The sequence below is a fragment of the Giraffa tippelskirchi genome, chromosome 4 (assembly GCF_054371585.1).
Source record: "Giraffa tippelskirchi isolate mGirTip1 chromosome 4, T2T-mGirTip1v1.2.pri, whole genome shotgun sequence".
Taxonomy (NCBI): Eukaryota; Metazoa; Chordata; class Mammalia; order Artiodactyla; family Giraffidae; genus Giraffa; species Giraffa tippelskirchi.
Window position 1 is genome coordinate 143938033 of NC_137278.1, and position 18240 is coordinate 143956272.

Below are 18240 nucleotides of genomic sequence, written 5' to 3' on the forward strand. Positions count from 1 at the left end.
TTTGTCAATACCTCTTTGAAAGGTGTTATGTACTGCTCATAATTTTAAAATGTGAAATCTTTATTCATATTGAAAATCAAAAAAAATGTTCTATAATACTACTATGAATAAAAGGTGAAGTGCTCTTTACATTTCTGTTTTAATGATGTTCTAAAGCATTAGAGTAGGCACAAAACAAGGCAGACTTCAGTAAAGGATTTTATACAAAGTATTCTATTGACTTTTACACCTCAGAGTCCTGACAAGAAAATGCGTATGTTAGGATAAACAGGAGTAATTGTATTTAGCATTAAGTAATAGCAGCAGCTGTCCCCACCCATAAGGCCCAATGAACAGGGAACAGAAATGTTACCAAAATGCAGGAAGAGCTGAGAGCCACGAAAAGAGGGGCTGCCCAGTAAGCTATAGTGGCAGGTCTCTAGGGTTGCAACCAATTCCAGAGAAAAAGAGCAAAAACAGGAAGAAAATACCAACTCCTTTTCCCCACCAGTGCCTCCTGAATTAAGCCATATAAAACCAGACTACAGGGAGTTGTAAGGCAGTCAGCAAGGGTAATAAGCCCCATGGCCTCCAAGCAGGCAAAGAATGGATTCTGACTTGAGAAGAGTAAAATACCCAGCACATATATTCTTCTTCAAAAAAAAACCAGAACACTTACTAAAACGGACTTTAAAATTCTAAGCACTTAAATTTCTATGCAGTTAAATATTAACATACATTCCAAAAATCTCCATGTCACAAAAGTCTTGTGAAAACTGAAAAATTCATTGTTTCCATAACTGTTTCTGAATTAAAAGAAACTCCATCCAAAAACTCTTACAGGAATTAGAGGGGCCTAGGTTGGTACTTCGGAGAAGGCAATGGCAACCGACTCCAGTACTCTTGCCTGGAAAATCCCATGGACGGAGGAGCTTGGTAGGCTGCAGTCCATGGGGTTGCTAGGAGTCGGACACGACTGAGCAACTTCACTTTCCACTTTCATGCACTGGAGAAGGAAATGGCAACCCACTCCAGTGTTCTTGCCTGGAGAATCCCAGGGACGGGGGAGCCTAGTGGGCTGCCGTCTATGGGGTCGCACCGAGTTGGACACGACTGAAGCGACTTAGCAGCAGCGGCAGCAGCAGCAGGTTGGTACTTGACCTCTGAAACTTAAAAACTTCGTAATTCGTGAACTTGGGATATTCTAGGCCAATGATGAAAAAATCTGTAAGATCTTCAAAGGATATGAATTCAAAGGAAAGAAACATGGGTGTATTCTTGAATATACAATTAAGCTCTTAGATTTCTACCTCTTAACACTTACTGTCTTTTTAGGACCTTTGGAAAAAATGAGCCCAAATAAAGTGTAGATTAAAATCCTACTCCAAGCTACCTGGTCCCTCAGGATAAATGTTTATCCACTTACCTCTCCCATGGAAACCTCTGCATGTTTCTAGGCCATGATATGCTCAACTTCTCCACCTATCTGAGTTGTGGGATGAAAAATGATGTTATGATGTGTGACCAAGTATTTTAAAAATGACACAGCGAATGTACTATTAATGTTTCTAAAAGTGAAAAAAGTAAAAACCTGTATAAATCTCTGATGATCTCAGAAGTGTCTCCTTTATGTGAATTTTAGAGGATATAAGCTAGTATCACAATAAAAACCAAAACCTTCCAGTTTTAATAGCTTTACAAAATAGTATTAAAATGCTGAGACAAATTTTTGGACAAAACAAAAGGTTGGTTTATCAGTATTTCTCTGAAAACCCTTTTGCTCCTCTATGTGAGTAAAACATCTCTCCAGGATTCTAGCAGAGGTACCCAATGTAAGACTACTAATGGGCTGTTGTTTCATTTCTTGCACACTTTGCTGAATTAACCTCCAAATCTAAATTCACCTTTAAACCATCAAATTCAGCACATACTTACAGTCTATCTAGAATGCATTTACCAAAATAAAAAACAAGAAACTCTACCAAAACAATAATGCTGACATCTAACCGTATCCACGCCCTATAAAATTACCAGATGTGCTTGAAGAGGCTTGCAGCAGCCAACATTTAAAATATAACTCTTTCACACTTGAAGTAACAGAAACCACCATAAATTTTTTCCTGTGCTTGACAGAGTATGTAGACTACACAAAATTAAGAGTACTATATGGTTCTTTCACAAAACAAAATGGTTAACAAATGTCATGTATGATTAAAAATCAAACGATTGAAAAAAAGTTTATAACGTCTCACTTGGCCTTAAGATAATTTTTTCATAAATGTGTAATATCAATCATTAGTTAAGCTAGAACAACTCTACACTCCAAGTATAATCAGGCACTCCCATTTAGAGTAAACCGGGTACAAATCACTAAGTCAGTTAAAAACTAAGTAATTGTTCAAATTTTTATTTTGATGCACAGTATGAGGAGTGAACTCTTAAATCAACTGAATTTTATAGAAAATGAAACAGCAAATAAATTAGACCCATGTTAAAATAGAAGGTCAGTTAAATGTCCAAATTTATGGACATAACAACCACAGATAAACTTCAATTCTATACTCTTCTTTCAGGAAGTCAGTCTTTCAAACATAACTTTACTATGAACTGGTCCAGAGCTTAACAGCATACGGGAATGCTTAACAGGGGTGGTGATCAGGAACACGCTTCCTGTAAGAATTAAAATAGGGCAACAGTGAAAATGAAAAACACGACTGTAACCGAAGGTCTATATTAAATACAAACACAGCTAGAATACTACTTTTATTAAAACCAATTTTAAATGTGTAAAAAGGATCTTTCTAACTCACAATTAACATCCCTTAATTATTGTCTTGTTAAGAGAACAGGAAAAATCTGCAGTGTGCAGGTTGTAGGTAGGTACTCAGCAGTTCTCAGCTTCTCATACTTATCAAATATATACTCTCCAGAAAATGGCTAGTTCATGTTTTTAACTTATGCTAGTTAATTTTACAAAATGAGTCAAAGATGGTTCTCTCAGTCAGAACTTGTAAAATGACAAGTCTCTGGGGCTTCTAAATTAAAACTTCTGGGTCACTATTCTAAATGGAAACAAAAAGTTGGTGATGGAGTCGGGTAATTCACTCAAGTATGTCAACAGTACCTCCCACCTCTTTAGTGTTAAAATTTTATTCTCTGGTAACCAAATAGGGAGTCAGGAAGGGGGCGTGGTAGGGGTACTAGTGAAATTTTTTTACTTCATGACTGTGGAAACACTGATTCATGAGGCAAGCACAACAGGTAAGAGAAGCAGAAAAAGCATAAAAACAGATCCAGACTAAACCATACTAGGATCATATAGAGATAAACCTTCCAACCTCAGTAGCTTATGGGAGTATGACCAAAGGATGTCAATCAAGAAAAAGTTGTCAAGCAGCTGTCATAAAACACTGACTAGAAAAATTAATTCCCTGGAGATTAATAATGCGTATGAAGAGAAGCCCACAGTCCAGTATGTTTGGGAAGCACAACCAAGTTTAAAAAAAACTCATATTTCGTTACTGCAAATTACTCAGAATGTCTAATATTTTTAAGACACTTAAACTTCAAAAACAGTGATACCAGCTCCAACAAGGTACTACAGTTTGTATTTCAAATGTGGTTGAAAGAGCCAAAGTTATTACAAAAACTTCTGAGGCAGCTATGTGACCTTGCCCTCAAGTCAGAAAATTTTACCTATAGAACTGTTTCCCTTTGCTATCATTCTACTTGAAGACAACAGAAAATGTAACTGTATTTAGCCATCTTTGTTGGCACTGCTTCCAAGAAAATTCTGTCAACTTTTCCTTCCCCCATTAACTTTCCATTTCAAAATATGAGTGCTCATTACCCTATTCTCCCAATACTAGAAGTAGAGAGAATCTAGATTTTGTAGCCCAGTCCTTACCACTCACCACAGTGGGAGATCCGAGTATCATCTTAGCTTTTCTGTCCACATCTAAATCACTATTTTCTCCTCTTCCCTTCCTCTAACAGTAAGAGGAGAGCTGCCATTCATAGGAGAAAGCCAATGAAAGGAGCGCTACAGCGTCCTGCCCGAAGAACTTCGTCCACTTGGGACATAATTTCCTAGTAACATTCCTACTTCCTTCCTGTCCTCCTCTTGCTCCCTAGATCCAGCAGCAGTGGCGGGCAGACTGCGCCCCTCTTCTGCATCCAATACTTCCTCTCCATGAAACTGCTCCCAAAGGAACACATTCAATTTTCACAGAAATGACCACACCTCCTCTAGCTACTATCCCACTTCTCTGCTCTCATTCACAGTAACACTCCCTGAAAAAGCAGACTACATACAATTCCTCCAATTCCTCTTTCCCCAGACTCGATCGAATTTACTTCAAGCTTCTGCCCTCTCTATTCCACTGAAACTGCCCATTAAGAATAGCAACAACTTCTGTTGCTAAATCCAATTTTTAAGATCAATTTTCAGTCCTTACTTGACCTATCTGCATCATCCTGGGAGCTAATCGCTCCTCCTCCCCAAACGTTACTTGGCTGCTACAAACATTCCTCCTACCTCAGGGCACTCCCCCAAGCCAACCTTAGACTTGGGATTATGGGAAACTTCAAAAGCGTATAAAAGCAGAGACTGTAAAATGAATCCTCATGTATCCATTATCCAGTTTAATAAAATCCTTCTTACTGACCCTTGACGGCTGTTTTAAATCTTTTCAAACTTATTATTGGAATTCTCAAGCATTCAGTCCTTTAAAAACAAACAAACAAACAACCCTTTCCCTTCTCTAGCTACATTCACTCTCTTGGGAATTCAATTAGTAGTGTGACCTTATATACTACCACGTACAGGCTGACAACTCCTAAAACTTTAACTACAGTTGAATTTCTTCCCTAAACTACAGACTCAATGATCCTTAACTAATTGCTTTCTCAAAGGTTATCTCAAATGTCCAAAGCTGACAATGTCCAAAGCTGACAACCCCCATCTTTCCTCCCGAAGACTTCTTCCACCTCAGTTAAGAGAAACTTCTATTTTCCACAACAAAAACCTTGAATGATGTGGCCCAGTATTGTTTTGTTACTGTTATTTTATTTGCTGGGAATTTCCATGTTCTATTTCTGAACTAAAAATGTTTAATATTGTCATGTTAAAACATAATTGAGATATTTCTGACAAAATTTAGAATTTTCCCCCCGTTCTCTACCCTTGAAGTGGCAATACACTTAAGAGAAATGCAGCAATTATTAAGGAGCTTTGATTAAAAATCTTTAAGACTGCCCCCTCAAAAGCCCACCCTTGAATTATCAATTCTCTTTCCTCACAGACCTTATATCCAAACCCATCATCAAATCCTTCTGACTCTACCATCTAAACTAGATTTATTGTCAATCCCTCCTTAACCACCTTCACCTCTATCTACTGATCCAAGCCACCATCCCCTCCCATCTCCCTGAACTTCCCACTAATAAGGAAAATTAATGGTTTTGGTAACTAATTAGCTACTAGCAGTTAATTTAATTAATTAAAATTATTAATTGTATCTTCAAATGCTAAGATTTTTCTGGCCACCTAATCATTTTTGTGTAAATGAGTTTCATCTGAGAAAAGCTGCTGGAGGGACTTCCCTGGCAGTCCAGTGGTTAAGACTCCGCATTTCCACTGCAGGAGGCATGGGTTCAATCCCCGACTGGGGAACTACAATCTCACAAGGAACGGACCAAAAAAAGGTACTGGAATAGGATGGGGAAACAATGGAAACAGTGACAGACTTTTATTTTCTTGGGCTCCAAAATCACTGCAGATGGTGACTGCGGCCATGAAATTAAAATACGCTTGCTCCTTGGGAAAAATGCTATGACCAACCTAGACAGCATCTTAAAAAACAGACATTACTTTGCCGACAAAGGTCCGCCTAGTCAAAGCTATGGTTTTTCCAGTAGTCATGTATGGATGTGACAGTTGGACTTTAAAGAAATATGAGTGCGGAAGAATTGATGCTTCTGAACCGTGGTGTTGGAGAAGACTCTTGAGAGTCCCTTGGGCTGCAAGGAGATCCAACCAGTCCATCCCAAAGGAAATCAGTCCTGAATATTCATTGGAAGTACTGAAGCTAAAGCTGAAAACGCCAATACTCTGGTCACCTGAGGTGAAGAACTGACTCATTGAAAAACACCCTGATGCTGGGAAAGACTGAAGCCAGGAGAAGGGGACGACATAGGATGAGATAGTTGGACGGCATCACGGACTCAATGGACATGAGTCTGAGCAAGCTCTGGGAGTTGGTGATAGACAGGGAAGCCTGGCATGCTGTAGTTAGTCCATGGGGTCGCAAAAAGTCAGACACAACTGAGAGACTAAACTGGAATAGGAACATGTAAGGAACTCTGCACATTATGTGCTGAAGAATATATATATATAGAAAAGTATACCCAGACAGAAAATGACTGGAGCCAACTCATCCTGGTAAACAGACATCATTTCTTACTACTACATCCCTACCCATAAGCTCTTTGGTTTTAGACTTTCACAAGCCTGGTCTTTTGTGCCCTTTCAATCTTGAGGGCTACCCTGTGTTACCCATACCCTTCTCCCCATCTGGCTTAAAGCTAAGAGTTGTGATCATGTATTTTAAGTAACTTGCAAAATACTGCTGTCTAGACAAAATGGCTCCACTTCCCACCAACTACAAGTAACAAAAATATAGCTGCTGCTTCCATGTTAATTTTTCCTAAGAGATGTTTTTTAAAGTGTTACAATACCTTGGTGCTGCCTTGATGATGTTGTCCACACGTAGAATCACCTCTGCTGCTTCAGCTGCACTTAAAAGAACTTGTCGCTTCACTTGGAAACTTTCTGTTATACCCAGTATTGACATATCTCCAATGGTACCTTCCTTCATATCTGAGAAATATTCATTAGATAAACTAGTCTTAACTAAAATATCAAAACATGTCTAACAACAGAACACATAAATAAAATTAAACCTGACTTATAAAAAAATAAAATTACAAAGCCAGATATTCAATTTAATTAGAGCATTCTCATCAGACTATCACTCAAGGAAAACCTTTTAGAAAATTAAAAGATCAACTACTGATCATCTATATTAATGAAGGATAACTATGTCAAATAATGGAAAATTTATATGCAACACAACATCACCTATCTTTACCTATAAAACTGAAGAAAATTTGTTCATCACTGAATACACATAGAGTCTAAAGAACTGAAAGAGAATTTAAGTCATCCACTTTTCTTATTAAACTCCCCCTTCATCTTCTGTAAGATCATTATTCATTAACTTTTGTCCAGTGACAGGGTTATCCACCTCTAAAAATATTCCTTTTATATCCTAGAGCATTTTATTGGGAAAATTTTCAATCTGAATTAAGTCTTTTTTAGGCCACTTTCCCCCCTGCTGGCTCAGTAGTAAAGAATTCACCTGCCAGTGCAGGAGACATGGGTTTGATCCCTAGGTTGGAAGAACCCCTGGAGAAGAAAATGGCAACCCACTCCAGTCTTCTTGCCTAGGAAATCCCATGGACAGAGGAGCCCGATGAGCTACAGTCCATAGGGTCAAAAAGAGTCAGATACAACATAGCAACTAAACAACAACATAATGGTTATGAAGGCAAGGGTCACAGGAATCTTTTACATGGTTGTTATGAAAATTCACATTAAAAAAAGAACTTGGTAAAGAGCTACTCTTAAAGAACTCCCACAAGATTCCAATTAATTTCTTACCCAGTCCAGCGGTTGTTTTGCCTTCACTATGGGCAGCTCGGAGCTGTGCCACCAGGTCTGCACTGTCATAGCCCGCGTTGTCAGCTATGATAGTTGGCAACTACAAAGTGAAGAGGACATGGTAACTATCTACTCTACCAAGAGAAAGTTCACTTACCAACTAGAAGAAAAGCTTTCTAAAACTGTACATTTAGAAATAATGTAAAATCTGTTTCCTCTTAAATTACTGCTCATAAAGAGGTTTATGAACTCCAAAATCAAACTTAAGCAGTGTGAACCAATTCTTTTCTTAAAGCCAAGAAAGGAAACATTTTCTGTCCAAGATAAAAGAACATATTCATTTAAAAACCATTAATACCTACAAAATTTAAATTCAGGGCTCCCTTTTTCATTAACTTACCATTCTCAGTGCTTTAGCATAAGACTCCATTGCAACAGCTTCTTTGCCTGGTGTTCTACTGGCAAGCTGTGTCACGGCATGAGCCATCAGCATCTCAGAACACCCTACAGATTAAAATTCCAAGAACATAAGTCATTACACTCAGTTGTCTCCAAGCCACTAAACAAGACTTCCTTTAAGATTTATTAAAAATTAAGTGCAAAGGCAATACAAAGTAAGAAGCATTAAAAGTCAAAAGCCACTACTACACTTCAATAAATAAAATATGTTCAATATTTTTCAAATGCTTACCTCCTCCATAAACTGTTCTAGAATCTTTCACAGTTTGGGCAAGAACACAAAGAGCATCATGCAAAGATCTTTCTGCTTCATCTAAAATTTGCTGAGTGGCCCCACGCAGAACAATGGTGCAAGCCTCACCTAAAATTAAAAAGAAAATAATGTTTTCATGTCACAATGAACTCAAGTTGTAAAACATAAAAATCTGCCTTCTATTATTTAGGTTATATTATCTGGTTTTGAAAGCTGATATGTCTTTTATTGCTGCACATCCTCTTTGCTAACAATCCACATTCCTAGCAGTTCTAAATTATCTAAAACAATTATATTGAATATGCATTGCTCACAAAGACAAGGTTAACAGGCTGTCCTCAAGAGACTGAAATTAGCATACACCATGTTTTTCAAGAATTAAGACATATATTCTAGTAACTATAGTAACTGTTTCTTTCACTTCAACAGAGCCTACAAAAGGTTTAGGAACCTAAACCAGAATCTATACATAAGCACTCACCAAGGGCTACCCCAGAAAAGTGAATGAGTTTGTCTTCTCCAATCATGACTTCCTCAATAAGTTTGCAACTTCCAAGCTTCACTAGTTCTGGATGGTCAAAGGTAGAGGCAATTTCACCACCTATGAACAAAAATATTCATTAATTAAATGCACAATAGGTTTGAAATTTCTGCTTTCTCACAAGCAGAAATGAACAGAAAACACATTAAGTTGACTGCTTACTATATGCCAAGCACTCTAAAGCACTTTATACAAACTAATTATTTAACCTTCACAACAACCCTAGTAAGACAGGCTTCATTTATCACTCCATTTGGAAATGGTAAAACTGAGGCAAGGAAATGTTTCATTTTTCATCTAAGGTTACATAGTTCAAACAAATACAAAACTGAAATTCAAATACAAGCAATCTGGCTTCAGATCTCTATGCACGCTATATAATTCCACCTTAACTGAGACTTTGACATTTACCTTTAAGCCTGAATTCATCAACAAATTCAGACTTTCTTCTGAATGCAGTCTAGAAGACTAGTACTCTTTATGATCCAGTATCACCAAACATGAAAATATTTGGCTAATCTTATTATATCAACAGATGCACTGACATTAGGAACTGCTTCAAATAGTGAGCACTTGCTATCTGTGAATTATTACAATAACTAAAGTGTCAGAAAGCTCCTGTAATATAAGGCTTAGAGAAGGGGGAAATGTACACTGAGGATTTCCCAGAGCAAACTTAATGAGAAGGCAAAAAAGCAAATTCATTTTCTTCCTTAGGTCTTCCTTTTATTCCTATCTTCCCTCCATCTTCCATGCTATAAACATTTCCTTTCCTGGTTCTTAATTAAGTAAAAGTTAGGTTTCCATTGTAAAATCCTTTTCTCAGACTTCCCTGGTGATCCAGTGGTGAAGACTCTGTGCTTCCACTTAAGGTGGCACGGGTTCAATTCATGGTCTGGGAACTAAGATTCCACTCGCTGCGTGAGGCAGCCAACAAAATAAATAAATAAAACAAAACCCTTTTCTCTAGCTCTTTACTCTCTCAATAGATATCCTCAATCATCAACCCAACCCCTTTTCCTACACCTTACCAATAATCTGCTAAATAATTCATGCTTTATTTCTATTGTACAATAACCTTTATAAAAAGGACTCTGATCTTCCCAACTCTACTAATTTATAGTCATTTGTATAGCTGAAGCTCTTATTTTTGGTTGGCAAATTCCAGAGACAGCTCTGGGTTCTAGATGTGAGACACAATAGATGTTTGGGACATTATATGCCCCAAATGAGACCAATTTGGCTTATGAGAATTTTCACTGATCCTACTCACTCACTCATGTGCATCTGCTTATAAAATATTTAAAGACCATTTGCAAGACCCAATTTCACACATCTTGACAACAGATGAGTTTACTAAGGATGGAAGCCACCATGGAGTCTACTTCACGGCCATACAGCTGGTGTGCTTGAAGCAGTAAATCTTCTGAATGTACGTCGCAATTTCACATTATCAAGTCCTTGTGATAACTACTTATACCATGAATGTGCTATCATTCACATTTCTTATACCTTTAATTTCGCTGCATTAAGGAATTAAATATGATCATCGTAAGATTTATAACCTTATGTACCAAATATGCAGTAACTTGTAAAGCAGGTAAACCCACCTCCAAGTAAAACATCCCTTTTTAAGTCAGAAGACTATGCTTCTCAAATTATTGAAAATGGCTTAAGAAGTTATTCTGAAATAAGTCCAATCCTACCATCTACTTAGTATAATTTCGTCTAATACAAACAGCGGTTCCAAACTGAATGTAGTGTTCCTAGTGGCTTTACATCTAAACTCCATTCTTGGAATTCTCACTGCCAGATCACAAACCAACTTTCCAATCTATTCATTGTCAAGCTCTTGAAACAGGATAAATGCTGTTATACTTAGTTTTCAAGGACCACTTAGCAGTTACCACTACTAAAAAAGTGAGTAACTGCACTGTATGTCATTTTGATGTAGACATATCTATAAATGCACTTTTTAGTCTACAGTGTGACTATAAAACCCATACCTGTATTGAACGATACTGGAGTAAACTGACTTTTCATCATTCACTCCTAGACTGTTTCACACTTATTCAACATTTATTACTTTCATAAATTTTAAAAAATTAACAAAAACAATATATAAGTATTTGACCCACTGTCTGGCATATAGTTAAATGTTCGAAACAGTACTAGTCACCGGACACACAGAGTGAACAGAGAGTACCACACTGGGCACAAAGTGACTACTACTTACGTAGCATGAGAATTAAATGAATAAACTAAGTAAAACTTAAGACTCCTTTTTTTAAGCTTCAGTTTATTTAGACTATGTTTCGAACCGTGGTCCTGCGTGTTTGTGAGAAAAAGATCTAGTACCTTTAAAACAACACAGCAAAAATAAATGTAAACCTACAGTGAAGCTGGCATTTGATATGTTAAAAATTAATGTAACTAAAGACATCAAAGATTCAGAATAGCTGTTCAGATTCTAGGCACCTTAAGGTACCCTTTTCAGGTACCGAGTACTTTCTTTGTATTTTTAGAAATGAGTTACATACTCTAATTCTCAATAAATCCAAGGGTGATTATTATGTTACAAGTTACTGTCTTTTTTTCATACCTGTGACAAGAGCGAGGCGTTCCACGCCTGCAAAATCTGCATGCTCAATAGCCATAACACCAGCAGCACCAAAGAGTTGTTCAGGATAATTATAAATTAGTTGCCTATAAATAAAAATATGAAAAAACATGGTTCAAAATTGTTACTTCACAGGATAAAATACATGAAACTAAGAAAAACATGAAAACATTTTTACCTCACCAGCAATCAAAGAAATACAAATCAGAAAACTGTTATCATTGTTGATAGAGAAAAGGTTTCATAAAGTGTATTAAATGATTTTAGTAAGGCAAATGCCTTGCTGTACAATCTTATTTATATTTGGGGGAAAAAACTACTTCCTAAATAACAAACAACTAAATTCTATAAGAATTTTCCTAAATCTTTCCAGAAAAACAAAGCCCTCTCTTGGATCATTATATTGTTAGCACAAATACACACAGACCTGTTAATAAAGCAATTTATCCCATGCTTAAGAATACGTTCAACTTTCTCCTTCATTTTTTCCTTTTCTGCGTGTTCTATTTCAGCAACCTTTGCTGTAGAATCAACTCTCACCCGGGAACCAAATATCTAAAACAAAGGAAAGCATAAAATATAGCATCACTTTCTTTAAGTTTCACAGCATACTTAAAACTTTTTAATGTAAATACAACAAAACCGTGTGCATTGTGAACGCATGCGTACAATATAGATACTCATATATATTCACATATAAATATCAAGTGCAACTGATTCCCAACCCAAGTTTACAGCAGCTAACAATCAGAATTCCAGGAAATGTTAACGTACCTTAATTTTGTCTGTATCCATACCAGTATTTGCAATAAGAATTTTAGCATTTTCAATTCGTTTTGGTTGATTTACACCGATTTTTTTATCCAACAGAAAGCCTGTTAAAACAGAATTTTATTAAATACTTCAAGGCTGTAGCAATGAATCTTTTAAAGTAATATGCTTTATCAAATGACTCTTTCAAAGAATGCTTTGTTAGTCCAATTCATCAAGCTCCTAGAACCTAAACTGCATTCCACACCAGTGACCATAAAAATTAATTTAGCAGATCATTTAAAAAATAACATGCAAAAAAAGAAAATATGAGGCACAGTAGAAATATGAAAAGTAAACAGACCATTTTTTTTGGTACAGCAACCTATATACTTCAATAAAAATGAGAGAATTAAAAAAAAGTTATTTTTGAATCTCTTATCTCAGATACATACTACATTTGCAGGTGTGTGAGCTGCAATGCAAAGTTATTCACCCGCTTTCATTAGTTTAAAACCAAAACAAGCTCTTAAGATTCAGATACACAGGGTATTGCTAGAGATTACTGAACTTTTTAAAAAAATGAGGCTGTGAGAACATGAAACACCAGTGACAGCAGTCAAACCTGTCCCCCTCATGCTCATGCTGCTTATGGGCTATGTATACAAGCTTGGATCAAATTTCCAACCCTAGCTACTCATCTATAAACAGGAATATCAACAGTGGCAGAGATGCCATTACTACTAGCCAAGGGCCCTGAAACGATCATACTGTTTGAGTTCTGTGTATCTCTGCAGGCTTCCTTTAGATACATCTTTTATTTTTTAACTCATTTATCACATCTTAGGTTTTCTGCTATATTCAACTGAACTGAATTCTCACTCACTGGATCAACATGATAAAGAAATGAGATTTGAGTACAATTCCTATTAGAATGCCTGGCACAGAGCAGACATTCAATGGTCACTATCCTTGTCTTAATTATCTTTCTTTACCACCAAATCCTATTAGAAATGCTATGCAGCCCCTGCCTATAAATTGAACCAAGAGTATTTTCAGAATTGTTACACCTGTGAAAGAGAGACAACAAGAATTTTTGCAACAAAACCCAGACTCCAAATTACTGACTAGTAAAGCAGAAACTATACAGCATAATTTATCCCCTTTTTTCCCCTTCTCTATAGAATGCCTACACTTTCCACAGGTCCCTTTGTGAAGTAAATGCACTGTGAACATACTGTAAGAACAAAACATACTATTATTAAGGACATAGCATAAGAATACTAAGACACTTATCACTCCTCAAGAACAGAAATTGTATCTTCAACATCTGTCAACCAATTAATAGGACCTACCCAGACCTTTCCTAGAGAACACATGCAATCCTAGAAAAAATACCAATTGACAATAGCTGACTTCAAGTAGAAGACAACTAAGTCTCTTTATTAGAAATTGTAATTTACTTCATGGTATAAAGTAAAACCTAGAGGTTATCAAAGAAATGCTGGGATAGTATGAGTAGGTCAAGTACACTGTCAATATAACAAGTGAATTAAGATGACAAACATCACCGCAATATGATTTGTTCCCTTAAAGTCAAGTCTTCTCACTTTGTAAAGTGTCACTAGTCCTGACTAAATAAATGGGATTCACTCAGTATTTAGCTTTCAACAGCTGGTCAACACATCTTTTCCCATATACAATATATACATACCTTCATCTAAATAGGAATCTGCCAGACTTCCTCCTAGCTTCTTGATGACATGAATTGCCTCCAGGTTACCAGAGCCTTTTAGTCTGAGAACAGCTTCCACAGCTAACTTAGTAAAGTGGTCTTTGTGATGCGTAAGAAGTTTTGAGGATAGTGTTGTTCCTGCAATGTTCATTAAATCTTGACGGAACTTAACTTCATCAGAACTAAAAAACAAACAAAAACACCAAGCAAAAAAAACTCATGCCAGTTCTTAAAATGCTTCTTCAAAGTTATCCATCTTGTTTCACTTTTCCAAAATTTATCCAAATAGTGTTTGCCAATAGCTACTGTTACCTCAACCAGTCAGGGTTCTTAAGTCACACGAAAAAAATTAAACCTTATCAGTAATTAAGAAATACAAATTAAAGGATACTGTTTTCCTCACCAAGCTGGCAAACTACCAAAACAGAAACACAAGCAAACAAATATTTCAAGAACGTGGTAAAAGAGACACCGTTATACAGAAAGTGGGTCTGTAAATTAATGATTTTTTTCTAGAGAACTACTTGTAAGGTAAACAAACACATGTATCTCTGGACCCAGAAATTATACTACTTTTTTAAGTAACAACTTTGTCACAACATTATAAAATAAAAAATTGTCAAAACTCAAAAATCTCCAATTATAGATAGGTAAATTACAGCAGTCACACAACCAAATGCATATACCTTTACTAAAACTAATAAAGTACACTGACTCCTAGAAATTGTGCTTGCTATTCAACTAGGTTAAAGAGGCTAAAAAATCCTCTATATAATGATACTACTTTATTGTGACTATATATGCAAAAAGCCAGAACCCCAAATTTTAACTTTAGTGACTACCTCTGGTGGGTAATGTGGGGCTTTTCTGGTTGCTGCTGAGGCAGTATGAGGTAACAGAACCATGTCAGTGTGTGCTTTCCACTGCTCTCTAGACTTCCTGAACTGAGTATATTTTGAAAAGAATATTAAAAGTTTATAACAGTAGTACTGTGGTATACCAACCCATGGTCAACTGCAGAATTCAACAGAGCCTGTCTTGCTGCCTTTGTGGCTTCTCTCCAACCCGCAATAATGGTCTGTGGATGAATCTTTTTTGCAATTAAGGATTCTGCTTCCTATTAATAAACAGTGGAAACACACATCAATAGCAAAGTTGTAGTAAGAAAGAATCTGATTACTTATGACACTCAATACCAGAATAGGAAAAAATATCCAGAGAGATGAGGTTGAAGTTACTCTGATATTCTTACCCTTAGCAATTCTGCTGCGAGAACAGTAACAGAGGTAGTGCCATCACCAACTTCATCATCTTGAACCCTTGACATATCTAGGGGGAAAAAGGTAGTTAATAACTCACTTATATGTGATTCTGCTTTTTAAATTATTAACACTTCTTGGTACCTTATATAATTCTCCAAACATACTCACTACCAGTCTCAATCTTACTTATCTAGGTGTCCTCACCTAACCAATTCTTTGGAACTTTCCAGTCTGAAATATGGTAGTTTCACCATCAGTAAGTACATCACACTCCAAAAGACTGTATTTAAAAAATATTACTGAAGTATAGTTGACTTAAAATGTTAATTTTTGTTATAGAACAAAGTGATTCAGTTGTACATATATATATTCTTTTTCATATTATTTTCAGTTACAGCTTATCACAGGATCCTGAATATAGTTCCCTGGGCTAAATATTAGGGCCTTACTGTTTATCCATTTTATCTACAATATAGCTTGCATCTGCTAATCCCAAACTCCCAATCCTTCCTTCTTTCACCTCTCCCTTCCCTCCTGGCAATCACAAGTCTGTGTATCTGAGTCTGTTATTTCATAGATATGTTCATTTCTGTCATATTCCACAAATAAGTGATATCATACGGTATTTGTCCTTCTCTAACCTACTTCACTTAGTTTGATAAGCTCTAGGTTCATCCACGTTGCTGCAAATGGCATTATTTCATTCTTTCTTATGGCTGAGTAATATTCCATCATGTATATGTACCACATCTAGGAGTTTGTATTTTAATAATGATAATTATCAATTAAAAAGTAGACATCAATTAATCAAAACGACAGTCAGTCAACACAGTCTATTTATTTATTTATTTTGAAGATTATCCCTCATTTTATTTTTTTTTATTTTTTTTTTAACAATTTATTTTAGTTGGGGGCTAATTACAATATTGTAGTGGTTTTTGCCATACATTGACATGAATCAGCCATGGGTTTACAACATAGTCTATTTAAAAACTGTTCCCAAATGTTAACAAATGTCATCCTAAGACTCACCAACTAAAACTTTAGCAGCTGGGTTGTCCACACCAATGTTTTTTAAAATAGTTGCACCGTCATTGGTTACCATAAGAGATGCATCTCGTCCACTGCTTAACAGAATTTTGTCCTAAAAGGAACATATTTGCTTCAGGTTAAGACGGAAGTACATCTGGAATGATGCATGGATTAATCAGTACTCTCAGACTGCTAATGTGTAAATACTCTGAATGGTTATATGGTAGACTCCAAATTTTTTCACTGTATATACCCCCTTCCCAAAGCAAACCTTGCTGTCTTACCCTTGTCTATTTCTAGAGACACTAGAAGAAAGAGACATCAACAAGGCAGTTTGAACACTGTAAGAGGAAAACTAAGTGTACCTCACAATACAGTAATAAATACAAACGATAAAATAAGCAAGATGCAGAAGAGTATTTGACAGAGCAGAGGGAGTATATCTAGTTATACTGAAAAAAACTAAAAAAACCGAAGCTACAGAAAAGTACACACCAATCGTTATCTTTGATGAGACAAAACAACGTCATGAGAAGAATATATAAACTAGTATCTTATAACTCATAAGATATCTGTACATCCACACAAAAATAAAGACAGCTGTTAGATTTATATCCAAAGGATATCAGTGGGGAAGGGAGTGGCATTGGGGATAGTGATCAGAAGGGGACCTTAGTCCTAGGGACACGGTCTTGATTTTCGGTAAGGAGAATGTACCCATGTCTTAATTTTTATAATTAACAGTTAAGTTTTAAATATGAAAACGCACTCACAAGTTTTTGTATTTTCAAGGGCTCTAAAACGACGTTAAAATACTAAAATTCCCTGTTTTCCTTACCATGCCCTTGGGTCCCAACGTGCTCTTTACCAAGTCTCCAATAGCAATGGCACCAATAAAAGAAGACTGGAATAAAAATTAGAGATGACCAAAATAAACTTCAGTCTTAAAATCGTAAAACAAACAAACAAACCATTCTTCTATCTTTGTAAGAACGAGGAAAAGGCTTACCAGGCGAGCTGTCTCTGCTCTCTCTTCATCAGCTCCAGCCTTGAAGATATTAACAGGTGCAAGGGAAAGGGACGCCTAAAATTGAAAACCAGAAATCAGTCTGAATACCAGTATTCTTTAACATACATACTTAGATGAGTTTCACTAGACTTAGAAGTAGATACCTAAGAGAACACGAATTTAAAAAAGAATGTTCCTTTTTAAACAAACGAAGCACTCCATGATTAGCCAGCCATTTATTTAAAGTGAAGGGAGGGACTTAGGTGACATTCTTTTTTTGGATATCTTCAGTGCTCCGCGAATAAAAATTCTACACCGAAGATACTGACTCTAAGTATGGAAGGACCAAAGACGGAAAAAATGATTTTAAACTAAGAATAAGGCTGGCAGGCCACTCGCGCGAGAACCGCCAGGACGGGGAGGGAACGCGGCAGCCTCGCTTCCATTACTGCCCTCTGGCCGCTCCAGGCCCCGCCCCGAGAGGGAGGGCGGGGCCCGGCTCGCCGACCCGCCCGGTGCACCAGAAATTTCTTAGCTTGGGGTGAGTCCGAGGTTTCGAGGTTCTGGGCCTATCCGGAGACCAAGTCAGAACAAATGCCAGCCTTCAGGCCCACCCTTCCTCCTGGCTCTCAGGAAGGGCCTCACCCGCGGGCCCGGCGCAGACCACACGCCGCGGCCTGCGCCATGTGCAGCGGACCCGGGGTACAGGCACAGCGACCCCGCGGCGCTGGGATACAGATGGGGCAGCGGACGGCGGGGGACAGCAGAAGGCTGCGACGGACGGGGGGTCTCGGGCAGGGCCTACGGGGCGAGACTCACCATGGTTCCGAGGAGTTCGGCACACACGCTAACCCCTCACAGCTCGCGCCCGTGACCG

At 37.2% G+C, this 18240-nt stretch overlaps 1 protein-coding gene across 1 annotated transcript; it reads right to left on the reverse strand.

The window, feature by feature from the left end:
- Nucleotides 1-2370: 2370 nt before the first annotated feature.
- On the reverse strand, nucleotides 2371-18239 carry CCT2 (chaperonin containing TCP1 subunit 2). Its single transcript, XM_081589763.1, has 16 exons — nucleotides 18183-18239; nucleotides 17364-17438; nucleotides 17193-17258; nucleotides 16355-16466; nucleotides 15313-15389; nucleotides 15065-15177; nucleotides 14040-14242; nucleotides 12350-12450; nucleotides 12003-12130; nucleotides 11558-11661; nucleotides 8896-9015; nucleotides 8394-8522; nucleotides 8103-8206; nucleotides 7703-7802; nucleotides 6718-6859; nucleotides 2371-2649 (listed from the first exon to the last, which is right to left on the reverse strand). The coding sequence occupies exons 1-16, from the start codon at nucleotides 18183-18185 to the stop codon at nucleotides 2619-2621; spliced, it is 1608 nt and encodes a 535-aa protein (XP_081445889.1). The 5' UTR covers nucleotides 18186-18239; the 3' UTR covers nucleotides 2371-2618.
- Nucleotide 18240: the final 1 nt, after the last annotated feature.